Raw genomic sequence first — 27,998 nt, 5'->3', positions numbered from 1 at the left:
CTCTGGTAAAAATAGAACAAAATACATGCCCCATAGAAAGGATTCATGAATGAATATGTGAAAGGTTAAAACTGATATCAGCACTGGATTTCACTGGACTGGATAAACCTTACATTCTAACATGAACCTCAGTTCTAACCAATCTTTTAATACAAACCCTAATACTAATGTCTCAAGATCTAAAACAACTGTCTGCAACACAAGGTTCAGTTTATTAAAAGAAAGGTCAGAGACAGATCTGCACTATTCAAGTAGTAACTGGGAGGAAAATCAAGTTTTATGGACATTTTTGATTATTATTCTAATAAATTAAGCAACAAAATCTGGAAATTTATGTACAGTTTATTTGAAGTGAAAGCCAAGCTACGTGCATTCTCTCACTCCTTTACTCTACCACACACGGTCCACACTGAAAAAGACTCATGAAAAGTGTTAAACAATAACCACAGTGGAATAAAGTTACTGTACGGTCAAGGGAAAATAAGTTCAACTCGTGCCCTGTAGTGGACTTCTTGACGCCCAGCCTGCTCTTAACTGTTTATGATGAATGTCTGTGAAAATGGAAATGAGAAGTAGGGTGGAGTGGGGAAAAACAAAATTAAATAATAATAATAAAAAATATATACCACTTAAACCCAAAGCAATGTTCAGTCGATGACACACTCAGAAACTGTGCATGAAAGAGTGGAGAAAAAAAAGAAAATTACTTTATAAAATCATCACCAGTGGATTTTAGAATTAGAGATGAAGTTTCTAAATTTAAATTGTCAAACACTGCTGACAAGCTCTGAGCAGATCCTAGCCCTTAAAATAGATCTCGCACTTTACCCATACAGTTCCTGAACAAATCCAGAATTCATAAGTATAGTAATATCCTACACAAATTTTACACTTATTTACTGTCCAAGATATGTATATTAGGTTTTGTATAAAATCCAGAAAAGGGCAAAACAATGGGCTGGACTAAAGAATCAGCTTTAATGATTAAAAGAGCTTGGGTCCTGTATTCTCCTGGTCCTAAAAGTTGAAATCATCAGAGGGGCGTGACCCAGCCACTTTTTCTCCTGCTGTCCTTCTCCTCCTCTCTCTGACATACACGTAGCACAATAGGCAAAATAAGATTGATAAGCGCCAAAAAGAAAAACAGAACTATAGGAAAATCTGGAGTGATAAATTATCTATTTAAAAGAAGAAAAACCTTTACAAACATAATTTCCAAAGACCATTTAATCAATGATCAATATCCACTCCTCTCACCTGTATTTTTAGAGCTGCAAAAGCCATCCAAAATATTTTGAACAAAAACAAATGCTCTTTTTTTAAAAAGACTAATAAAACACTAATAATGACACTTTGCAGGTTTTGTGTGATAGACCAGGTAGTGTCCTTGGGCCTTCATGTCCAGGAAGGCAATTTAAACAGAACAGTATTTGAACATACATTGCCCCTTCCACTTGGCAATCCTGGTGGCATAGAGAGTACAGGTTTGAGTAATGGCTCTCTTTAGTTCTTAGAGTGGCTGAGATTCTGGATGAACCAGCAAATGTGGCCTGAGCATCACTGTTGCTGGACTTTGTATGCACAGATGAGAAGCTTCACCTGTGGAGAAACAGAAAAACCTATTATTATAGACCTCCTGGTTAGACCTACAGCAAGGAGAACTCGCTCGAGTCACCTTAGAATTTAATTAAATTTAAATTTAAAATTGAATTAAATTAAATTAACATTCAAGGTCATAAGACAGGACATAACTATGTATTTTTAGGGGCTGGATCAGTTAACAAGTTTATACACTTGGAATAGATTCCCCGTCATTCCCCCCCTTATTTCACAAAAATGAGTCACAACAAGCCATTTGAGAATGTTCTCACCATCTCTAGTCTGTGTTTCTGCACAATTAAACTTGGAGCAACAGCAGAGATGATATTTGTGCATAACTTTAGTAATGATCTGATTAATATACCAGGTCACAGACATTAGTTTAGTATATATTGTCTTTACAAAAAAAAAAAAAAAAAAAAACGGAACGGAACTGAAACCATATCCATACCCGGGTCTTGTTACGGTCGTCTAGATCTACAGCAGAATGCAATTACTATACTCATACTTGCCTCAATTAATCATATCAAGGGTGAAAACAAACCTAAGTCTGATTTAGTCAGACAAAAACTGTATAGTAAACACCATATGGCCCATTTGATATGCACATGTGGCTTTTTTCACATTATTATTATACTTTTAGATATATATTTTTGTCCATGCCCCAGACCCAGTTGCTGGTCTTGAATGTAGTAATTAACTATAAGTTACATAAAACTTAAGAGACTGTGTTTATGCGCCATTTATTACAGGACAATTTATATCTATACCTAGTTCACTCACCTTAGCTGTGGGCGACTCAGCAAGGCGAATAAACAGTTTGTTGGCTCCTGGAACAGGACTAAAGGAATAAATAAAGTGGCTATCCTGTTAAGAAAAGAGCACAGACAGAAATGAGTAAAGATATACAAGCAGTTCACAACAATTGCCATAGTGTCTACCAGAGAAAGTACAAGCGGGAGCCACGCAAAAGGGCCCCCTTTATAAACAATAATAAAACAAATGTGGTTAAAGTCTCACAAGGAAGATGGGCAGCTGAAACTTGTCATTAAGGATGACAGCGTGGACGCTACAGGGCCCGCAGAGTCTGGCTGTGATCTCACTCATGAAGTTAGCATGGAAGATGAAGAGCAAGATTCCTGATCCTAGGACACGAAAGACATAATACTTGCATTTAGGGGTACACAATGCATCAGTGGAAGACTTACTCTTCACTAACAAATCAATTTCTTATTTGTACAATTACACTGACATGCCAGAAGTTAAGGGACAGGAACCTAATACTATGTTTCACGACTTCAGTTATGTCCCATAGACATTAGTGAAGCAATGGCTGGCAGACATGTGTGCGGTAACTCCAGTGTTTAATGTAGATGTGATTTCTGCCAGTCACTTGCCTGTTTATATGAACAAATTAAGATTGATGCTACACGTAATGATTATTACCACACACTGCGCTGTCCACTGAGGATGGTAATACCCTCTATAGAATATATTTTTAACACACACATGAACACTTTGGATTGAGAAATGTTAAATGGCACCTATTATCAGGTCTGCAGCCTTAAAATGATAAAATTATGTATATCCGGTGTGTCTTACCCTCTCCAGGTGGATGTGGGGGAGGTTTGTAATTAAATTCCAGGGAGAAATCTGGCCCCTCACACAGACGATGGCAGGCCAGAGGAAACACAGACTCCAGCAGGGCTAACCGTGACTCAAAATACGCTCTGATCGTCTCCTCTGCTACTGTTGATAACCTGCAGATGATTACATTCATGACTGGCTAAACATGGTGATATTTATTTGAAATCAAAATAAATTTAAAAAAGGATTTATTGCACTTGAGATTCTTTTAAATCACTCACGTCTGGATATGGTCTTTGATGAGGTCATTTACAACGAGGTTGTTGCTGAGCTTGGCAAAGTACAAGGCTGTGTTTTTGTGCTTGGAGAGGATGTTGCAGTCAGCTCCATACTCCAGCAGGAGGCGAACTACATCAGCATTACCTCTTTTACATGCCTAAAACATAAAAGCAGAATATTCAAATACACTGATCGGGAACTTTTTTTTTTTTTTTAAATATATGTATGTATGGTTTTTTCAATTAATTTAATTTTTTTTTCTTTGCCTTCCTCACCCTCATAAGGGCCGTCTCCCCGCCTATTGTCTGTGCATTCAGGCAAGATCCTGCCTCAAGGAGAATGGCCACTGTGGTCAGGAAATTCTGGATAGGGAGAGTGCAGTGCATTCTTTTACAACCATTACAAGGTAATAATCAGTGACAGACAAACAGATGTTTTCTCTTAGGGGAGTCTGGAATAGCAGAACAGCTGCAGAGACAGAGCTCCAGCATGGTGATAATTACCTTTTCAGCAGCGTGCATAAGGGCAGTGGTTCCATTCTTCTGCCGGCCGTTCACCTTTACTCCTTTCTTAATCAGCAGCCGGAGGATGTCGTCCTGCCCGCCTGCCGCAGCCAGCATAGAGAGGGACATACCGCTGGAGTCCTGCAGGGGGCAGAGTGTTGTCACACAGACACACAGCACAGAAAGATGCTCAGTGGACTGAAATGCAAAAAGACACTGACCATTCTGTATTAAGGCCTATTCAAAATATATTGTTTTTCACACACAACTACATACAACACTACACTACCACACCAACTGATAGAAAACCTATTGACCATGATTTCTCAGCCATGTTTTCTTTGCATTTTTAGAGTCATGGTGTTGCTCGTAAAGTTCTTCTGCCAGCATTGTTAAATCTTATGTGTTTTAGATAAAACCATAGCTGATCATTAATTTTCTATTAATCACTAATTTTAACGCATCTGATCAATCAAGCAATCAAACTGGTGTGAACTTGAGTTGGATGATTTGGTCCAACTCAAATCACAAACTTAATGACTCCAGACTCTTGACAGATAAATGACTGCTTGACAGATAAAAGAAAAATACAGGAGACTCTAACTGGAACATAAACCTAACGTGGGGACTTAAGATAATACAGAAGTAAGTGTAGAGCCAGCAACGATCTCTCAGTCTGTCCCAGTCTCCCTATTGCATTCACACAAGCTCTATTTTAAGTGTAGTTGCACTGCATGTCATTAATTTCACATAAGTAATAAAATGAATATTGGTGGAAATTTGACAATTACTCAATACTTCTGACTCAATAGCTTGTTTATACCCCCTTTCACACAAGTCCCTATAAATATGTATACACATCTGTAAAGTTCTAAAGCAGCCATGATGACTGTGATTAGAAGTAAATCCAATCTTGCTAAAACATGGTTATATTTGGGTGATATTAAAATTATTATATTAAAATAGGGAGTTTAATGTATTACAGTTGTCATGGCTGGATATGGCTTTGATGAGGTCATACATCTAAGGTTGTTGCTGAGTATGGCAAAGTGCATGGCTGTGATGTTCTGCTTGGAGTGGATGTTGCAGTCAGCTCCATACTTCAACAGCATGTCACAGTGTTGCTTGTCATGTAAGCTTTTTTGCTAAAGCAAAACAAGTTACTCTGCAAGCATCTTGGTTCTAATGTGTTTGAGATAAATTCATGGCAACTGAGCCCTGACTGATTTTGATGCATCTGATAAATTTATCAATTAAACAGGTGTGAACCTGGGTTGTATGATTTGGTCCAAGTCCAACTTAAGTCCTCTGCAATGTATTTCGGATTTCTTTTTGCTTTTCTTGTCATACAGACATTTTTCTGATTATAAAACAAACTTTAATATCAGACAAAAACAGCCTATACACAGACAGCAAAATATATATCCAAACCAATCTAGCCCTGTGTAAAGAAGAATTTACCCCCTAAACTTAACTTGATTTTTTCAAGCTTCAGTGAAAACTGGCACTGAGTCTTTCACATCTCTGTGGAGAAATTTTATTCCCCTCTTCTTTAAAGAATTGTTTTAATTCAGCCACATTGGAGGGTCCAGCATGAACAGCCTGTTTAAGATGAGGCCAAAGCATCACAATCGATTGACTAGGCCACTCCAAAACCTTTATTTATTTATATTTTTTAAGCTATTCTGAGTTGGACTTGATTGTGTGCTTTAGATCGTTGTCCTCCTGCAGGAACCAAGTACACCTGAGCTTGAGGTAATGAACAGATGGCCGGATTTTCTCCTTCAGGATTGTCTAGTAAACAGCTGAATTACTGATTCTATCTATTACAGCACATTATTCAAACCCTGAAGCAGCCCCAGACCATCACACTACCACCAACAAGTTTTACGTTCAGTATGATGTTCTTTTTCTGAAAATATTTGTACGTTTTATGTCAGATGTAATGGGATAACACCTTCCAAAAAGTTGGAAAACAACTCAGTCCAAAGAACATTTACCCTGGGGATGAAGATGTTTTTGCCAAAAGTGAGATGGGCTGTTGTGTTCTTTTTGGTCAGCGGTGGTTTTTGCCTTGGAACCCTTCCATGAATACCATTTTCATTCAGTCTCTTTTTTATTATTACATCATCACAACTGGCCTTAACTGAGGCAAGTGAGACGTGCAGTACTTTAAAAATGTTGTGTTCTGACCTCTTGGATAAGTTGTCCATGCCCTTTTAGAATAATATTAGTCGGTCAGCCACTCTTGAGAAGGTTCCCTAGTGTTCAATGTGTTTACCATTTGTGATTAGTAGCCCTCACTGTGATCCGCTGGAGTCCCAAAGCCTTAGAAATGAGTTTTCCAGACAATCAAGGACTTTCTTTTCTCATCTGTTTTTTAATTTCTTTTGATCTTGTACAATGTGTTGCTTTTGAAATAATTAGGCTGCTTTATTTTGTCAGGCAGGTTCTATCTATTAAAGTATTTTTTTGATTTTACAGGTCTGACAGTAATCATGCTTGTTTGTGGCAGATGAAATTGAACTCAGCTTTCCAAAAAGTGTGATTACTCACAACACATTTATAGGAGTTTATGGGTAGTTTTTCCCCCCTTAATAAATTAAATCATCATTTAAAAAGTGCTTTTTATATTTACACAGGTTTTAATTGTCTGATATTAAGGTTTGTTTAATAATCTGGAAAATGTAAGCGCAAAAAAAAAAAAAAAAAAAAAAAATCTTTAAGGGGCAAATAATTTTACACCACTGTATATCTGTACAAAACACCAGTTCTGAAGCAGCTATGATTGATTGTTTTATTAGCTATTGATTAAGATTCTGAGAAAAAAGTAAACCTTATCATCCAGCACTAAAATGCAGCAACCTGAGAGAGATGATGCTTACCTCTTGATCCAGATTGTAGTCTTCTTTGGAACTCAGTGCACGTTTTACAGCCATATAATTGCCATTTTTTACAGCTTCCCGCAGCTCACCTGCATGTGTGAAAAAAGGAATATAGGGGCAAGTTTAGTTCATGTTATTGAATGTTACATGAGATATTGCATTGTTATTACTGGAACTTACCAGGAGTTAAGGCTAAGGGGGAGAGATTCTCATCCTCTCCATTCAAGTGTTTTTGGAAATCCTCCAGTGTCATCCAGTCCAGTTTCAGCTCCACACCAAGGTTTAAAGAAGGAGGCCCCCTGTCTGTTAAGATACAAAGCCACAGTTTTTGGGGGTGTTTATAACTGATTTCCTGCACTTCCCTATTTTATATTTCTGTGGCTTGACTGCAGTTCTGCATTGTCATACTAGGATCATGTACATGAGAAATCATCAGACTAACTTTGAAGCAGTTTGATTTAGAGTTTCCCCAGTGTGCTTTTGGTTCGACAGAATAACAATTTATTAGGGGATTTATATTAGAGCTGCATGATATTGGCCCTGCTCCCTCCGGGTGGGTAGATGGCGCTCTCTCCCCACATCACTCCTAGGGTGATGTCCACAACACAGGGCGTCTGTGAGCTGATGTACCGAAACCGAGCCGCTGTGCTTTCCTCCAAGCGCGCTGGCTGGTCGGCAATGCTGAATCACCCGCAGCTCGAAAAGAAGCGGTAGATGACTTCACATGTATCAGAGGAAGCATGTGTTAGTCTTCACCCTCCTGGTGTGTTGGGGCATTACTAGTGATAGGAGGAGTCCTAATGAGTGGGTAGGGTAATTGGCCATGTAAACTGGGGAGAAAATGGGAAACTTTTGAAATAAAAAAAATAATCAAAAAAAAGAATCAAAACGTTGCAACATGACGTGTTTGATTTAATTGCCGTAAGTGACATTGCATGTCCTGTGATGAGTCTATCGTGCATGTGCACTTGGCGATGACGATACTTAAACGATTTATCATGTAGCCCTAATACACACACATATATATATACATATATATATATATATACGTATATATACGTATATATATATATATATATATGTATATATATATGTATATATATATATGTATATATATATATATATATATATATATATATATATATATATATACATATACATATACATATATATATATATATATATATATATATATATATATATGTATATATATATATATATATATATATACACACAAACACTACATATAAACTGCGAACTTTATGTGAAAAGTATATCTGCTGAACACAATACAAACCAGGAGTTTTGTCAGAGCGTTCCAGGGGGTCCTGAGAGTCCTGATTGTCATCACAGGCAATGAGGAGGCGTGACTCACTGTCCTCTCGCCTTCTCCTTCTCCTGTCCTTCCACCTAGTGTCCTCTGTAGACTCTGGAGACGCCATGACCTCCGACATAGACCTCCGGTCCACGCGATCTAACCGTGCCTCCTCTGCCAATCTCTGTCTCTCTCTTTGTGCCTCTTCCATCCTCGCCTTTCTATCTCTTTGGGCCTCTTCAACCCTCTCTTTCCTCTTTCTCTCCTCTTCTTCCATCCTCTCTTTTCTTCTTCGCTGTTCCTCTTCTTTTTGTTCACGCTGAATCTCCTCCTTTGTCTTTGGGGGTGGTTCATCCATCCGGTCACTCTTCTCAGACTCTGTAGTTTTCTCTTCTGCATCCATGGACACAGGACTCTGGCCAGGTCTTGATCCTGTAAATAAATAAGAAATCTGTTAAAAATAACAGTTTAACTAGCTCACAAAACAAATACACATTCACAAGTCACCTGTAGACACCTGCTCATAATACAAGAATTTAAGGGTATTATTAAGAGGTTTGTCCCAACTTCCTTACAGTAACTGATTACTGTTTAAAGAAGGCTTTACACCACATTAGATTACATTGCTGGAAGAAATCAACTGTATCCACACTAGAAACACCACACTGCACCAACATATGAGGTCACTCTTATTGCGCTGTTTGATGGACTGCAGAGTTGGCACCTAATTCGTGTCATTTAATTCAGTGAAGATACTGGGGGATCATTTTCCTCAAAAGGTTTTTTTGTCCAGATCATCCACCATCAGCTTAATGTTTTGAATTTAATTTATTTACCAAGTCTTAATATTTATAAAATGTATTTGGAGCATTCCTATGTTTTTTTCCCAGTTCCATTCATACTTAAGTGTGTTAATATTGTATGCATTATGTTATGAAGTCAGTTAAGAAACCTCCAGCACTAATCTTGCGTAATTAATAATTAATGTCCAAGAATTTTACAAACAAAAAAGCAGAGGATGCATCATCAGATATTAAGGAAAGTGTAAAGTTTAAGCACTGGCAGCTCTAATCACCAGAGCTTCAGCCATTCCCCCAAGTCCTATTTCCACACCCGGGGTTGCCAGGTATAGACAACCTGTGTGTCAATCTAGCAACCCGCAAAAGGGGAGGAGTGGATTGGACAGAAAACTGATTTTTTTGAAATTGGACTTTTGTAGCCATTTACAGACTCATTTGCAGTTACTACTGTACTTGCTTATTTAGAACATTTACATGATGCGTGCTCACATTTGTTGTATTGAGCTTCTCATGAAGCAAAATGACTAACACCTCCCACATCTGCCCCAATGTCCATCATTCATCTGCATTTGAATGATGTGTCTACAAGTTCTAACTATCTAACTATTGTCTTAGCTATAAGTAATAAAAATAGAAAATATAGGAACAGCTTGGAAATTATAAATTGGAGATAGTATTAGTCAACGGAATAACACACGTATTTATAGAAATTATATTTTATTCAAAACCAGAAAATAAAACATTCATGTTAAAAGAATGCACCATATAAAATTTAAAAAGATAATGCAACAATGTCCAAAAAGGTCAAACAAACACTTAGTGCTATTCGTCTGAATTTTTGCTTACTAGCAAAAATTAACGACTATTTTTTTCATACAGTACTTGCCAGAAACACTGATACCAATATGAAAAAATAAACAAAATGACTGAAAATGAACATAATATAATGAACATTTCTTTGTCCGTTTTAATATATTAAAGAGTTCACGGTGAACTATGCATGAGAGAAATTTGGTCTTTTTGGTTTAATTTACATAGGATAAATGTACATTGATATTTACAGTTTCTTTTACTCCTGCAAGCAGTCACATAACTCGTACGGTTTTGCATTATGCTCAATTATGACAAGACATGAATTGTACATTTGCAGATCAGCTTAGGTCAAGTTTTCCAATAGCAAATTGTACTCATGCCTCTAGTGCTTAATTAACAATCAAAGCACAATTTTGGTGTCCATTTGGAGCATTTGCCACACACAAAGCGCCTACATTTCTCACACATGTTAAAAGTTTTGTTCTTGGAACATTTGCCGATTTGACACTGTTTCCTTTTTACAGGCAGGGTCAGAACTTCAGGGAGAACTCTCAGACCCCAACCTGCCTTTGCTATTTGTTGCACTTTGCACAGCTCCTTCACTAGCTCAATGATAAATTTCCTTCTGCTGATCTTGACCTTCATGCACCGTTTGTACAGAATATGCGCATTAATTGCAGCCAGGTCTAGGATGTTATAAAATACAGCCACAGGCCAACGCCGCGTGCCATTCTTTACCGTATAGAGGTGTGCCATGCGATCCAGAACATCAACAGTGAATTTAGTGTTGTAGTAGTGGGAAATGCTGTTGGGCAGTTTTTGTTCACTATTATCAACAGAAACTGTCTGGTGCATCGTGCTCAGGACGCACACGTTTTCTTTTGGCTTTGCCTGGTAAATAGTGAGTGTTGTGTTTCCAGTCCTGAGCACTTTGGTGTTAAAGATTTCAGACTGGGTCTGTGTACACTGCGGGGTTTCTTGCTTGCTTTTTCGTACTGTGCCAACAACGGTGGTTTTGTTCACCAAAAGATGGCTCGCCAGTGCCAACGAAGGGAAGAAACCAGACGTCGTAATATTTCTTCCTTTGTCTAGGAAAGGCTCCACCAAGCGCGTCACTACACTGTCCTTTACTCGCTGCCCGGACAGCTTCCCTTCATCTTTCCCTAGATAGGGAAATATGTTCAAAACATACTTTGTGTCAACATCAGCCGCCACCCAGAACTTAAGTCCAAATTTGTCCTTATTGAGCACGTACTGTGCAAAGCGACAGCGAGCTTTGGTGGGAAACAGCTGTTCACCAACGGTTATGTTCTCACCGGGTACGTAAGAAGCAATGCTGTTCTGCACAAATTTATAGAACAGCTCGGAAATCATGGCAAATTTATCTGTCTCAAGGCGAGCAGCCCTTGTGTTTTTGTCGTCAAAGCGTAGATGGCGCATGATATCTCTGAATCTCTGTCGAGTCAACGTCTTCAGAAAAATAGGGTTTCCTAAATCAGAAGACCAATAGTCATCGAGTTTCATGGTTTTACCGCCTGTAATACCCCTCATATAAGTGAGAGCCACAAATGCTTTTAGTTCTGCTGCTGTTAGTTTGAACCCATCAGTATCGCTTCGATCAATTTCAGCTTGAGTGTGTTTTTGAATCATTTCCCACATTTCTTCATCAATCAAACACATCAAACTACTCAATGGACTCGTTATTTTGTCCATGGCGTATTTCGTGGGCCCTGGAGTTTCTCTCAATACGCCAAACTCCACATTCCACGCTCCAACCCAAGGCTCGCCAGCAGATTGTTCAACCCACACTGTGCCATCTCTTGCCTCTTGCGATGATTCCACAGCACTCCTAATTTCGCACTCTGAATCTGAGCCTGAATGAGGTTCAAAACTCGAATCACTTTCATCATCTCTTTCATCATCCGCCACCTCACACTGTTCGCCCTCTGATTCCATCTCATCAATATTACACAGAAAGTCCAGCATTTTCTTTGCGGTACACTGCCTTTTCGGACGCAACATTACATTTAGCCGGTCTGCGAAAAAAAACAAAACAAAACAAAAAATAATGCATTTTAATGTTGCAATTTAATGCTTTGTATGCTGCAACAGCATTTCTAAAAAGCTGCCATAGCTTCTTTTTTTTTTTTTAAAGAAGCTGACTAGCCTTAAAGTTAAAAAACAAAACAAAACAAAACAAAAAAAAAACGTAAATGCCATGTCCCAACATACATTTCTTATGAATAGGGATTTACCCATGTGTAAATTCTGGGCCAAAGCATTTATTTGATATAATACTTCTTATCAGCTGATTAAACAGTTATATGCCTTGAATTTTAGTTTTCGACCAACTGGATGCGGACAATAAAACGTAAGGTGTCTCCTAAGAAAGCTTCACATTTTAAAGGTTTTTAGTTCTGTCTTACAGTTTAGTATATAAGTGTATGGGGGCACTCTTCAATCACCTGCTTATAGAAAAGGAAATCACAGAAAGGCAGAAAACATATTGACATGTTGCAACTTCATAAGAACAGGAGCAAAACATACTTTTAGTAACCTTGTGCTGATGTGTGATTTAGGGAGAAAAAAAAATAATGCTAATTAATGTTATTTTTAAAAAATCACATAAAAGGGGGTTCTGGCATTTAACTTAGAGTGCAAAAAATATTTTTACTTTTTTACAGATGCTTCTAGGGGCACGTAGGATAAACAGGAGCTGCACTTTCAGCAAGACACCACCGGTGGATAAATGACCGGCACTTGGTACTTCTAGTGTTAAGCCACAAACGCATTAGTGAAATCAGGTACAGTTATTGGAAAACTACTTCTCAACATACACCATTATATCTAGTGAACACAGCTTGACTGCTCCACAGTCCAAAGTTGGGAGCTTTTTACCCCTCTAGCAGATATCTGAGAAAGGTGACCTTGAAGCTTATTCGCAGCTGCTCCAATGATTGTATGGATCTCATGCAAGCAGTGCATACATGTGTCAGGAATGAGTGCTCTTTAAAAGAGCCAAAATGACTAACAAACAATCTAAATGAACAAAGGTAAGGATATTCATGTTATGGATGTGTGTATAATTAATATCCGAGTTATGCTTACCCTCCTTTGCCTTTTCTGACTGCACTGGAGACTCCTTGGTCGGTTTTACCTTTTTGTCAGTCTTCCCCGAATTCTGAAAAATAAACACATTGTTCATACGTTCAAATGCCCAGAAATATTAATAAACAAACAAACAGATCAGGTACTGATGCACAGTGACCTGTACCTTTGGTGTTGTATGAGGAGCTGGCTTCCTGGGGACACGATCCTTGGCCTCACAGGTCAGCAGGAACTTTTCAAACAGATTATTTGGGGTTCCACCTTTCTCCCCAGCCTCTTCCCTTGTCTCATCTTCTCTGGACTTATTGGATGATGCTACAGCTGAAGAAGTAGTAGAAGAAGAAGATAGAGAATCCTTCTGATGAGTGAGATTTGATTCCTGGCTTTTGCCTTTGCTTTTTGGTTTTGCTGTGGCTGCTGTATCACCGGAGTCAGGGTCTTCCTCGCTGCGGGATGACTTGCTACTGCTTTTACTGCTAGTTAAACTCTTTAGTTTGCTCAGGCCGCTCTCTTTAAGCACAGGAGCCGGTCTCTCTGATTTTTTGGGCTTCTTCTCCTGAACGAGATCTTTAAAACTTTGCAGCTTCAGTTCCGTTTTTTTGTTCTTTTGCTTGGCCTTGGAATGATCTACCCCAGAAGACCTCTCTGTTGATTTGGGAGATACAGTTTTTACTGGAGTGCTGCTGAGGTTGTCTGTAGCAGTTGTGTCATCAGTGTGTGACTCTGATGGTACGTCGCTCTTGTCCGTCTCGTCCTCTGAGGACTCAAGCTCCTTTCTTGACTTTACCTTTTTTTTCTTTCGCTCCTCAACCTCCTTTTTTTGTTTTCCACCATCTTTAAGTTTGTCCTTTTTATGTTTCTTGGCTGCAGACGGACCATCATCGTCGTCGTCATCTTCGTCATCAGATTCAATGACTCTCTTCTTAACATCTGTAGTTTTCTCTTTCTTTGGAGATGGTGGTGTGGAAACCTTGTCTTCCTCTTCATCGGATTCAGGAGCAGGCAATGGTTTGTCCTCCTTCCATTTCTCTTTTTTCTTCTTTTTCTTCTTATCTTTAACTGATTTTTCATCCTCTGAATCCTCTTCTATGTGCTTCTTTTTTTTCTTCTTCTTAACAGGTGACTCTCTTGGCCTTTCTTTATCGCTGTCGCTCTCAGAGTTCGCATTGAACAGGTCACTCTTCATGGGGAGCTTTGGGGTGTCAAGAAAAACAGCAATTAAATGTCAAGCTAATCATACAACATGTAAGTAAAGTAGCAACTTTCTCCTTTACCATTAAGGCTGAGCAATACTGAAGAAAAAAAAATAATCATTTGCTGTCCCATACTTAGAACAGTGATTATTTTCAATTGCTAAACTTTGCCCAGTTAAACAGGATTAATTATACCGTCTGTGAGAAAATCACAATAACAAATCTTTATCACAATACAATAAATATTGTCAAAACATTATACAAGCTTAAGGTTAAATTTGCGAACATCTGCTGCTGACTAAAAGTAACTTTACCAGCTCAGAACGTAAGAGTCTCACCATTCCAGGGTCCTTCTTAGGAGATTTTCTCTCAGCCAGGACCCTCTCGTAGGCCAGCAGCACCTCCGTACAGTCCTCCAAGTGGGCCTTTGGTTCCCATGTGTCATCGTCGGATGAATAGTTCTTCCACCGCACACGGTACAGAATCTCTCCCTAAAAGACACCAAACGACAGGCTTAATTTACTGATACTCATAGATCTATTTTACACCCTCTTCCCCAAAAAAGTGATTCTTTTTCTGTTCTGATTTCTCGTCTCAAAATCTTGATCCTGTATTTTATCTCTTTAATAAAACACTGGCTTTTAAAATGAGCTATTTTTAAATCGAAGCACTTTGCTGAGTATAAATATCTAAAAGTGGGTTATCACTCTCAAACTACTCAAACACTCTTCTCTCCCACAGGATGAAACACGCAGCTGATGATATGACTATGCGCTAACAGAGAGATGTGTGCGCTGTTTCAGGCTAGATTTCTTACAGTAAAGGATTTAATCTATATTTTTGCCCAATATCTAATCCAATAGTTTCTGCTGATATTGGTCAGACCTGGATACCTACAATCAGTCTCTATTACTGATGTACTTGTTGTGTTTTAAGTGATATGATCAGAACATGGACATGGATCTGAACAAGTGAAAGGTATCAGAAAACATCAATAAAAGAGTACTTAGGTGCTGCACCATTGATAAGCACTCTGAGCATTGGTGGAACTAAAACTCTGCAGAGGCACAGGTGAATTTTGCGTATATTAATCATTTACCATGTTGCTAAGTAACAGCAACCAATGGTACTGCCTGCATTTCTGTTTTCCTTGGCAGCATTGAATAATCACAGGCTCTACACAATGATCAGCATTCATCTGGTTCAGAGTGGGCGGGTCTTCTTCCCTGTCAGTCGCACCACTGCTTCCTTTTTCTGCTTATCGCTCTCCAGCCCTGTCTGTTCAAACTGTGATCCAAATCTTTGCCTCAATAATACCCGTCATAATCTTGTCCTTTTATATGAAAGGTAAGCTCTGGCATCTGCCATAAACTGAAACTGAAATAAATATGCTTACAGATCAGGTCTGTGTGCGTGAGGAGTGCATCTGCTGGTTAGAGTTCCTTCACCTAATGCACAGCAAAATGACTGAGAGCCAGCGAACGACTAGGTTTTTGTAAACATGACAGGTCATTGAGGAGTGTGTGTGTGTGTGTGTGTGTGTGTGTGTGCATTAAGCTCTCTGTCAGAGTGTGCCAAAGTCAAATACTATGCACAAGCCTTCTGTTGAACTCAAGAGTGACTAAACTGGCTCACAGCCCTCACCTGTCTCCTATTTCATCACTCAACACACACACACAAAGCAGATATGCTACACAGGGAATCCAGTGCTACTCTCCCATGTAAGGCCTTTACAGAGTCACTGTGATCATCGTATCTGAGACAGAGGAGTCTATGTTTATGTGCTCTCAGTACATATCTGATTATTATAAGCTTTGACTGCATATCTGTAAGACTTAGGTAGAGTAGCCATACTTTGTCAGATATATGGGCCTTATGTTTCCCAGTAAAATAATACAAAAATAAATAAAAACAAGAGAAAATTAAAGTAGGCTTCATACGGCCATATGAATTACAGTCCTATCAATACCTGGCTCTTTTTAATAGCAAGGTTTATGAAAGCACAGAAACGTACAGAGGCATATGTTGAAAACAGAACAACCCCTAAAATTGACATGCTGTCAAGAAAAAGCTGAGTGTTTTCTTTTCTGCATATTAATCATAGTTCCTGCTACATTCTGTTAGCCCAAATTAACATCATAGTGACAACAAACACAGACAGACGCATTCTAAAATGCACAAGCATGCATGAACACACACAGAGCCAACAGCTCAGTCGATGCTTGGGAATGCACACTGGTTCCAAAAGGGGCGAGAGTTCATTGACTATTAGTACAGCTGTGGGTGGACTATTGGATTTTTCACTGTCACTATGTCTTATCTGCCAACAGCACACAATGCTAAAACATGAGTGCTGCTGCTGCAGGAGGATTTAGAGGACCTGAAGCCTGCACAAGATAAGCTGAATGTATCACCTTTATCTGTAACAAATGCTAATTTCTCATTTGCACTCCTCTTGTTTTCAATGCCATTCACTCCTAAGCTTCTAAACTTCTGACTGCATCCACCTGTATACAGCTGTCCTCCTACACAACCAGGTTAACACAGTGCAGCTATCGCAGCACACAAGCCTGCTCAAACAGCAGCATCTGCACTCTGCTGCCACAGGGGAAAACATGGAAACGGAGTCATATGACAATAGTCAGACAGCAAAGCTAAACATTATCATGCTGTTTACTGTTAACAGGCTGGAGGGACAAGGGCAAGAACGAGTGTGCTTCAAAGCTGCACACAGACCCACTGCAATCAGTCTGCATTAAGCACCGCAGTAGTAACATAGCACTTCAGGTCTGAACGATGATGTCATCAAACTGTAATGCAACAGCCCTACAAACCAGACACCATTCAAACAGCTCCTCGGCAAGAAAGAGAAATATTAACAACACAATCCTCAAGCAAAGCAACAAAACCGAAGAGGCTCCTAAAACTGTTTACAGTTCTGCACTCCTCAATGAACACACATACACTCCTGAACATGCCTAAATGCAAATGTTTGTTTCTCCAAGCTGCTAAACTGCTGATTCACTGTGATGCGATTAAGTTTACTTTGTTTTCTAAATCTGAAATAATCTGAGGTCATGATGTATTTGCATCATGAAAGAACACAGCAAGCTTAGATAAACACTTTACATGGGTACACTGCTTTTGTTTTTTTCAGAGACAATAAAGTAGCTATGGAACATGGAAGAAAAAAAAACATTTATATACAATAACATGTCCACCATAACAAATACTTTCTCCTAGTTTTCTAACAAATTGCTCTGATTAAATCGTCTGCTCACTTTGGAGCGATTCCAGATAAATATATGGAATTATTTGGTTTAAAACTGCTGTAAAACAGTATTTTCTTACTTTGTCACCTACAAAACCTATAGTGTTTTCACGCCTACCGTGTTTGGTTCGGACTTTTGTACTTTTCAAGTTAGTCTCAATTCGGACTTTTGGACCAATTACATCAAGTTGGGGCAGTCTTTAAACAAACCAGGGAAAACAACAGAAAAGGGTGTTGTGCCGAAATCCGACTACTCCTGGTGTGGAGGCGCGTCACGCAGCAGTATGGACACCAACCAACACTTAGACTGAAAAGTCATTTATTTACTCTAACAGTAAATTTAACTTTAACCATTTCAGTGCACAATAAAGTGCGTAACCGATCGTGGAAGAAAAAATATTTACAGACATAAACATGTCCCCCCCTAAATACTTTCACCAAGTGATCTAGTTATTTAGCATATCGCTGTGGTTAAATAGTCCCCACGGTTTTTGGAGAGATTCCAGTTAAATCATAGGAACATTTTTTGCTTACATCCCGGATAAAGACGGGGGCTAGAAAAAAAACATGACCAGGCACAGTCCACTTAAGGAACATTTAGTGAGGGAAGGCGGACATGTTTACCCACACGTCAGTCTGAACTCATGATACACTCTGCACATGTATACCAGCGAGTAGCTCCTCCTGACTGCTATTTAAAAATTAAATTTAGCTATGCTGACATTTCAACAGACTAGCTAGATAACTAACAATATGGCTGGTGCTTCTGTCTGAACAGAGATCTGTTTATTTAAGTTACTTTGGTTAACGGCGTTCTTCTCTGTTGTGTTAACAGGCTGGTAAATCTACATTTTTTAATTATTTCTTGTTTTTTTTTATTATAATACATTGTTTCTTTTTGCATTAAACAACATGGATTCACGGTCATTGCATACACATGTAAATTGAAACTAATAATAATTAATATAATTATTATTATTTTGTCTGAAATGTTTACATCAGTTTGTAATGACCTCTCATTGCAATAACTTTGCCATGACAGTAATTTATGCTATCCAAATATACTAACCTACATCTACAGTGAACATGCTCTAATATGGTGCTTCTTTTGTATTTGTACAGATAGACACACTACGGTGGACGAGGCTGAAGTTGGTTTGATATTCGCAGCTCCAGATTCGTTTGGCTCGATATTCGCAGCCTCGTATTCCCCGGCTGAAGTTGGTTTGATATTCGCAGCTGCCGCTTCACTGAACCACCGTGAACTAAAGGGAGCGTTCACAAACACCCGCTGTTTATATTAAACACCTCACAGATCAACACTGAAGGAGATAGAATGAAGAAAAGCAGTACAGCTGTTTATTAACAATGTAAATATACAATATATTATTAAATATAATTTTGTATATTGTAAAATATTTATTTTAATTACTGAATTTATAATTATATATATTACAATAAATAATTAAATATATATTTAATAAAATTATATTTCAAAAGCCATTGCGCTCAAAAAATATGAGGCAGATGTTCAAGTGTGATTTTGAAGAACTTTTTCATGTTGGGCCAGAACAAATACACATGATCTGAAGAGTACTAGTCTTCTACTTTAAGAAAAACCTGGAATTAGCCTGGCCCAAGCTGATTTTATACTTTAAAATGAACCGGCAAAGTTTGAAAGACTTTTTCATCTTGGGCCAGAACACATACACATCAGATGAAGAGAACTACTCTCCCACTTTGAGGAAAACCTGGAATTAGCCTGGCCCGAGCTGATTTTATACTTTAAAATGAACTGGCAACATAGCATACCAATCCATAATGCACAATTTTTTTATGTAAAGCTGATGTTCTAGTGTAATTATGAAGGACTTTTTCATCTTGGGCCAGACCAAATACACATGATCTGAAGAGTACTAGTCTTCTACTTTAGGGAAAGCCTAGAATTAGCCTGGCCCAAGCTGATTTTATACTTTAAAATTAACTGGCAACATGGCCTACCGATCCATAATGCACAAAAAAATTGAATATAAAGCTGATGTTCTAGTGTGATTTTGAAGGACTTTTTAATCTTGGGCCAGACCAAATACACATGATCTAAAGAGTACTAGTCTTCTACTTTAAGGAAAACCTGGAAATAGCTTGGCCCAAGCTGATTTTATACTTTAAAATGAACTGGCAACATGGAATACCGATCCATAATGCACAATTTTTTTTATGTAAAGCTGATGTTCCAGTGTGATTTTGAAGGACTTTTTCATATTGTGCCAGACCAAATACACATGATCTAAAGAGTACTAGTCTTCTACTTTAGGGAAAGCCTGGAACTAGCCTGGCCCAAGCTGATTTTATACTTTAAAATTAACTGGCAACATGGCCTACCGATCCATAATGCACAAAAAAATTGAATATAAAGCTGATGTTCTAGTGTGATTTTGAAGGACTTTTTAATCTTGGGCCAGACCAAATACACATGATCTAAAGAGTACTAGTCTTCTACTTTAAGGAAAACCTGGAATTAGCCTGGCCCAAGCTGATTTTATACTTTAAAATGAACTGGCAACATGTAATAACGATCCATAATGCACAATTTTTTTATGTAAAGCTGATGTTCCAGTGTGATTTTGAAGGACTTTTTCATATTGTGCCAGACCAAATACACATGATCTAAAGAGTACTAGTCTTCTTCTTCAAGGAAAACCTGGAATTAGCCTGGCCCAAGCTGATTTTATACTTTAAAATTAACTGGCAACATGGCATACCGATCCATAAGGCACAAAAAAGTTTAATTTAAAGCTGATGTTCTAGTGTGATTTTGAAGGACTTTTTAATCTTGGGCCAGACCAAATACACATGATCTGAAGAGTACTAGTCTTCTACTTTAAGAAAAACCTGGAATTAGCCTGGCCCAAGCTGATTTTATACTTTAAAATGAACTGGCAACATGGAATAACGATCCATAATGCACAAAGAAGTTGAATATAAAGCTGATGTTCTAGTGTGATTTTGAAGGACTTTTTAATCTTGGGCCAGAACAAATACACATGATCTGAAGAGAACTCGTCTTCTACTTTAAGGAAAACCTGGAATTAGCCTGGCCCGAGCTGATTTTATACTTTAAAATGAACTGGCAACATAGCATACCGATCCATAATGCACAATTTTTTTTATGTAAAGCTGATGTTCCAGTGTGATTTTGAAGGACTTTTTCATCTTGGGCCAGACCAAATACACATGATCTAAAGAGTACTAGTCTTCTACTTTAGGGAAAGCCTGGAATTAGCCTGGCCCAAGCTGATTTTATACTTTAAAATTAACTGGCAACATGGCATACCGATCCATAAGGCACAAAAAAGTTTAATTTAAAGCTGATGTTCTAGTGTGATTTTGAAGGACTTTTTAATCTTGGGCCAGACCAAATACACATGATCTGAAGAGTACTAGTCTTCTACTTTAAGAAAAACCTGGAATTAGCCTGGCCCAAGCTGATTTTATACTTTAAAATGAACTGCCAACATGGAATACCGATCCATAAAGCACAATTTTTTTATGTAAAGCTGATGTTCCAGTGTGATTTTGAAGGACTTTTTCATCTTGGGCCAGAACAAATACACATGATCTGAAGAGTACTAGTCTTCTACTTTAGGGAAAGCCTGGAATTAGCCTGGCCCGAGCTGATTTTATACTTTAAAATGAACTGGCAACATGGCCTACCGATCCATAATGCACAAAAAAATTGAATATAAAGCTGATGTTCTAGTGTGATTTTGAAGGACTTTTTCATCTTGGGCCAGAACAAATACACATGATCTAAAGAGTACTAGTCTTCTTCTTTAAGGAAAACCTGGAATTAGCCTGGCCCGAGCTGATTTTATACTTTACAATTAACTGGCAACATGGAATACCGATCCATAATGCACAATTGTTTTTATGTAAAGCTGATGTTCTAGTGTGATTTTGAAGGACTTTTTAATCTTGGGCCAGACCAAATAGACATGATCTGAAGAGTACTAGTCTTCTACTTTAAGAAAAATCTGGAATTAGCCTGGCCCAAGCTGATTTTTTACTTTAAAATGAATTGGCAACATGGTATAACGAGCCATTTTGCACAAAAAAGCCACTGTTCCAGTACAATTTTGAAGAATTTTTTAATCTTGGGCCAGAACAAATACACATGATCTGAAGAGTACTAGTCTTCTACTTTAGGGAAAGCCTGGAATTAGCCTGGCCCGAGCTGATTTTATACTTTAAAATTAACTGGCAACATGGCCTACCGATCCATAATGCACAAAAAATGTAATATAAAGCTGATATTCTAGTGTGATTTTGAAGGACTTTTTAATCTTGGGCCAGACCAAATACACATGATCTAAAGAGTACTAGTCTTCTACTTTAAGGAAAACCTGGAATTAGCCTGGCCCGAGCTGATTTTATACTTTAAAATTAACTGGCAACATGGCATACCGATCCATAAGGCACAAAAAAGTTTAATTTAAAGCTGATGTTCTAGTGTGATTTTGAAGGACTTTTTAATCTTGGGCCAGACCAAATACACATGATCTGAAGAGTACTAGTCTTCTACTTTAAGAAAAACCTGGAATTAGCCTGGCCCAAGCTGATTTTATAATTTAAAATGAACTGGCAACATGGAATACCGATCCATAAAGCACAATTTTTTTATGTAAAGCTGATGTTCCAGTGTGATTTTGAAGGACTTTTTCATCTTGGGCCAGACCAAATACACATGATCTGAAGAGTACTAGTCTTCTTCTTCAAGGAAAACCTGGAATTAGCCTGGCCTGAGCTGATTTTATACTTTAAAATTAACTGGCAACATGGCCTACCGATCCATAATGCACAAAAAATGTAATATAAAGCTGATATTCTAGTGTGATTTTGAAGGACTTTTTAATCTTGGGCCAGACCAAATACACATGATCTAAAGAGTACTAGTCTTCTACTTTAAGGAAAACCTGGAATTAGCCTGGCCCGAGCTGATTTTATACTTTAAAATTAACTGGCAACATGGCATACCGATCCATAAGGCACAAAAAAGTTTAATTTAAAGCTGATGTTCTAGTGTGATTTTGAAGGACTTTTTAATCTTGGGCCAGACCAAATACACATGATCTGAAGAGTACTAGTCTTCTACTTTAAGAAAAACCTGGAATTAGCCTGGCCCAAGCTGATTTTATACTTTAAAATGAACTGCCAACATGGAATACCGATCCATAAAGCACAATTTTTTTATGTAAAGCTGATGTTCCAGTGTGATTTTGAAGGACTTTTTCATCTTGGGCCAGAACAAATACACATGATCTGAAGAGTACTAGTCTTCTACTTTAGGGAAAGCCTGGAATTAGCCTGGCCCGAGCTGATTTTATACTTTAAAATGAACTGGCAACATGGCCTACCGATCCATAATGCACAAAAAAATTGAATATAAAGCTGATGTTCTAGTGTGATTTTGAAGGACTTTTTCATCTTGGGCCAGAACAAATACACATGATCTGAAGAGTACTAGTCTTCTTCTTTAAGGAAAACCAGGAATTAGCCTGGCCCGAGCTGATTTTATACTTTAAAATGAATTGGCAACATAGCATACCGATCCATAATGCACAATTTTTTTTTTATGTATAGCAGATTTTCAAATGTGATTTTGAAGAACTTTTTCATGTTGGGCCAGACCAAATACACATGATCTAAAGAGTACTAATCTTCTACTTTAAGGAAATTTTGGGATTTGCCTGGCCCGAGCTGATTTTAGACTGCACAATTAATTGGCAACATGGCAGCACAAAAAAAATATTATTTAAAGCTGATATTCCAGTATGATTTTGGACTTTTTTTTTCAGACCAAATACACATCAGATGAAGAGTTCTGGTATTCTCAAAATCAATGCTTTATATTCATTATTTCTGTGCAAAATGGCTTTCATGTCATGTTGCCAATTCATTTTAAAGTATAAAATCAGCTCGGGCCAGGCTAATTCCAGGTTTTCCTTAAAGTAGAAGACTAGTACTCTTTAGATCATGTGTATTTGGTCTGGCCCAAGATTTAAAAGTCCTTCAAAATCACACTAGAACATCAGCTTTATATTCAATTTTTTTGTGCATTATGGATCAGTAGGCCATGTTGCCAGTTAATTTTAAAGTATAAAATCAGCTTGGGCCAGGCTAATTCCAGGCTTCCCCTAAAGTAGAAGACTAGTACTCTTTAGATCATGTGTATTTGGTCTGGCACAATATGAAAAAGTCCTTCAAAATCACACTGGAACATCAGCTTTACATAAAAAAAATTGTGCATTATGGATCGGTATGCTATGTTGCCAGTTCATTTTAAAGTATAAAATCAGCTTGGGCCAGGCTAATTCCAGGTTTTTCTTAAAGTAGAAGACTAGTACTCTTCAGATCATGTGTACTTGGTCTGGCCCAAGATTAAAAAGTCCTTCAAAATCACACTAGAACATCAGCTTTATATTCAATTTTTTTGTGCATTATGGATCGGTAGGCCATGTTGCCAGTTAATTTTAAAGTATAAAATCAGCTCGGGCCAGGCTAATTCCAGGTTTTCCTTAAAGTAGAAGACTAGTACTCTTTAGATCATGTGTATTTGGTCTGGCCCAAGATTAAAAAGTCCTTCAAAATCACACTAGAACATCAGCTTTATATTCAATTTTTTTGTGCATTATGGATCGGTAGGCCATGTTGCCAGTTAATTTTAAAGTATAAAATCAGCTTGGGCCAGGCTAATTCTAGGCTTTCCCTAAAGTAGAAGACTAGTACTCTTTAGATCATGTGTATTTGGTCTGGCCCAATATGAAAAAGTCCTTCAAAATCACACTGGAACATCAGCTTTACATAAAAAAAATTGTGCATTATGGATCGGTATGCTATGTTGCCAGTTCATTTTAAAGTATAAAATCAGCTTGGGCCAAGCTATTTCCAGGTTTTCCTTAAAGTAGAAGACTAGTACTCTTCAGATCATGTGTATTTGGTCTGGCCCAAGATTTAAAAGTCCTTCAAAATCACACTAGAACATCAGCTTTATATTCAATTTTTTTGTGCATTATGGATCGGTAGGCCATGTTGCCAGTTAATTTTAAAGTATAAAATCAGCTTGGGCCAGGCTAATTCCAGGTTCTCCTTAAAGTAGAAGACTAGTACTCTTTAGATCATGTGTATTTGGTCTGGCCCAAGATGAAAAAGTCCGTCAAAATCACACTGGAACATCAGCTTTACATAAAAAAATTGTGCTTTATGGATCGGTATTCCATGTTGCCAGTTCATTTTAAAGTATAAAATCATCTTGGGCCAGGCTAATTCCAGGCTTTCCTTAAAGAAGAAGACTAGTACTCTTTAGATCATGTGTATTTGGTCTGGCCCAAGATGAAAAAGTCCTTCAAAATCACACTGGAACATCAGCTTTACATAAAAAAATTGTGCTTTATGGATCGGTATTCCATGTTGCCAGTTCATTTTAAAGTATAAAATCAGCTTGGGCCAGGCTAATTCCAGGTTTTTCTTAAAGTAGAAGACTAGTACTCTTCAGATCATGTGTATTTGGTCTGGCCCAAGATTAAAAAGTCCTTCAAAATCACACTAGAACATCAGCTTTAAATTAAACTTTTTTGTGCCTTATGGATCGGTATGCCATGTTGCCAGTTAATTTTAAAGTATAAAATCAGCTTGGGCCAGGCTAATTCCAGGTTTTCCTTGAAGAAGAAGACTAGTACTCTTTAGATCATGTGTATTTGGTCTGGCCCAATATGAAAAAGTCCTTCAAAATCACACTGGAACATCAGCTTTACATAAAAAAAATTGTGCATTATGGATCGGTATGCTATGTTGCCAGTTCATTTTAAAGTATAAAATCAGCTTGGGCCAAGCTATTTCCAGGTTTTCCTTAAAGTAGAAGACTAGTACTCTTCAGATCATGTGTATTTGGTCTGGCCCAAGATTTAAAAGTCCTTCAAAATCACACTAGAACATCAGCTTTATATTCAATTTTTTTGTGCATTATGGATCGGTAGGCCATGTTGCCAGTTAATTTTAAAGTATAAAATCAGCTTGGGCCAGGCTAATTCCAGGTTCTCCTTAAAGTAGAAGACTAGTACTCTTTAGATCATGTGTATTTGGTCTGGCCCAAGATGAAAAAGTCCGTCAAAATCACACTGGAACATCAGCTTTACATAAAAAAATTGTGCTTTATGGATCGGTATTCCATGTTGCCAGTTCATTTTAAAGTATAAAATCATCTTGGGCCAGGCTAATTCCAGGCTTTCCTTAAAGAAGAAGACTAGTACTCTTTAGATCATGTGTATTTGGTCTGGCCCAAGATGAAAAAGTCCTTCAAAATCACACTGGAACATCAGCTTTACATAAAAAAATTGTGCTTTATGGATCGGTATTCCATGTTGCCAGTTCATTTTAAAGTATAAAATCAGCTTGGGCCAGGCTATTTCCAGGTTTTTCTTAAAGTAGAAGACTAGTACTCTTCAGATCATGTGTATTTGGTCTGGCCCAAGATGAAAAAGTCCTTCAAAATCACACTAGAACATCAGCTTTACATAAAAAAAATTTTGCATTATGGATTGGTATGCTATGTTGCCAGTTCATTTTAAAGTATAAAATCAGCTCGGGCCAGGCTAATTCCAGGTTTTCCTCAAAGTGGGAGAGTAGTTCTCTTCATCTGATGTGTTTGTGTTCTGGCCCAAGATGAAAAAGTCTTTCAAACTTTGCCAGTTCATTTTAAAGTATAAAATCAGCTTGGGCCAGGCTACTTCCAGGTTTTTCTTAAAGTAGAAGACTAGTACTCTTCAGATCATGTGTATTTGTTCTGGCCCAACATGAAAAAGTTCTTCAAAATCACACTTGAACATCTGCCTCATATTTTTTGAGCGCAATGGCTTTTAAAATATAATTGTATTATATATATTTATTATTTATTATAATATATAATTATAAATTCAGTAGTTAAAATAAATATTTTACAATATACAATTAGCTCCGGACAGGATAATGCCAGGTTTTCTTGAAAGTGGGAGGCTAAATCTCTATTTCAGATATTTTTTACTCAGGAAATGAATGAATTACACTAGAACAGCAAATTCATGTTGTAAGTAAAACTGGAGAAAATAATTGATGAAAGGTCGTGTATATAAAATTATATTTAATAATATATTGTATATTTACATTGTTCATTAACAGCTGTACTGCTTTTCTTCATTCTATCTCCTTCAGTGTTGATCTGTGAGGTGTTTAATATAAACAGCGGGTGTTTGTGAACACTCCCTTTAGTTCACGGTGGTTCAGTGAAGCGGCAGCTGCGAATATCAAACCAACTTCAGCCGGGGAATACGAGGCTGCGAATATCGAGCCAAACGAATCTGGAGCTGCGAATATCAAACCAACTTCAGCCTCGTCTACGGTGGCACGGTTTAACAAGGTAGCACAACTCGACAGAACACTGGAGCTTTTTAAAAGAGCAGTTAACCTAACGCTAACTATAAATACAGACTCTCTTCTGCGTGCCAAAATCCATTAAACTTAGGTTAGCTAACTCCAGAAACAGCGACACAACTGGCTCCATAGCATCAGCGGGAGCCCTTCGCTAACCTGCTTTGCCAGCGTTAGCTAGCAGAGACGTGACCCATAGCTAGCCGGCGGCGGCTAACGAGGGAAAGTTAGCTATTAGCTAGCAAACCTTTCTGCAGATAACTTGTAAGATAGCTAACGGTAAGTTAACTAATGTTAGTTAACTTTAAGTGCAGTAAGATTAAGAAAGCTGGCTTGTTAAATAGTGTTCAACATAGTGTTTTAGCATTTTAGCAGCTTCCTCTCAGGAAAACACGTCGGTAAAACAACCGAGGAGACTTTATCCACTGTTGTTTTCAAACAGGCTAAGCTAGCGTATAGGTGGGTAACCCAGGTACAGTAAGTAAAAATACATTACAGGGTTTTGTACCAACTGCCTGGGCTCTGTTGCAGTTAAGCCCAAGCAGTTGGTACACAAACCTGGGATGGATTTTTACTTTCTGGACCTGGGTTACCCACCTCTAGATTTGCTTAGCTAAGGTTAGCCAACAAGATGGCATCCCAGGCAGCCTCTCACTCACACAGCGACCCAGCACTTACATCCTCCACTCTCATGTCAATAATCCTCTCCACTTCGTACACGTCCTCCTCCTCATCCTGCTCACTGTCCCCGGGCTCCGCTCTCTCCGCGCCCTCAGCCATTATCTGTGAATCCTCTCCGTTCGGCTCTTTGTTGCTAAATTCCGGGAGATCTCTCGCTCTGCTCCGCAGGCCTGACACTACTGGAAGTCCTGTGGAGGAGCGGGAGCGGCAGCGGCGTGCTGTTCTAGCCGAGGCGGAGCAGCACTGGGCGGGTCGCGGGAGGCGGAGACACGTGAGGGCGCCTCCACTGGCTAATCAAAGGTTACAGAGGGACGACCCCCAACCTGACACCCCCTCCTTCTCCTGGTAAATTTACGCTGTCCAAACACTACACGATTTTAAAAAGATTTAAATACCTTTTAATAGACTAAAGTCTGACACCCTCTCACATCTAAAGACTCGTCACAGACTTTTTAGTCACAGGCTAAGATTTTGCCAAGACTGGGAATCACTAACTGCAAGACTG

At 38.3% G+C, this 27,998-nt stretch overlaps 1 protein-coding gene across 2 annotated transcripts; it reads right to left on the bottom strand.

Annotated features, from left to right (window-relative positions):
- Positions 1-324: 324 nt before the first annotated feature.
- Positions 325-27,922, bottom strand: mphosph8 (M-phase phosphoprotein 8). 2 transcript variants are annotated; one of them, XM_049485401.1, is made up of 14 exons: positions 27,491-27,759; positions 14,421-14,573; positions 13,056-14,081; positions 12,890-12,962; positions 8,151-8,600; positions 7,034-7,156; positions 6,854-6,942; positions 3,969-4,109; positions 3,741-3,827; positions 3,468-3,622; positions 3,202-3,359; positions 2,620-2,744; positions 2,383-2,466; positions 325-1,599 (listed from the first exon to the last, which is right to left on the bottom strand). In XM_049485401.1, the coding sequence occupies exons 1-14, from the start codon at positions 27,590-27,592 to the stop codon at positions 1,558-1,560; spliced, it is 2,808 nt and encodes a 935-aa protein (XP_049341358.1). In that variant the 5' UTR covers positions 27,593-27,759; the 3' UTR covers positions 325-1,557. The 2 variants fall into 2 exon arrangements, with proteins under 2 accessions (XP_049341358.1, XP_007255641.3); XM_007255579.4 differs by lacking the exons at positions 325-1,599; positions 2,383-2,466; positions 2,620-2,744; ... (5 more) ...; positions 7,034-7,156; positions 8,151-8,600 and adding an exon at positions 9,932-11,817 and having other exon boundaries at positions 27,491-27,922.
- Positions 27,923-27,998: the final 76 nt, after the last annotated feature.

The sequence above is a fragment of the Astyanax mexicanus genome, chromosome 11, assembly GCF_023375975.1.
Source record: "Astyanax mexicanus isolate ESR-SI-001 chromosome 11, AstMex3_surface, whole genome shotgun sequence".
Taxonomy (NCBI): domain Eukaryota; kingdom Metazoa; phylum Chordata; class Actinopteri; order Characiformes; family Acestrorhamphidae; genus Astyanax; species Astyanax mexicanus.
The sequence above is the reverse complement of the archived record's forward strand: the minus strand, read 5'-3'. Positions and strand labels throughout refer to the sequence as shown.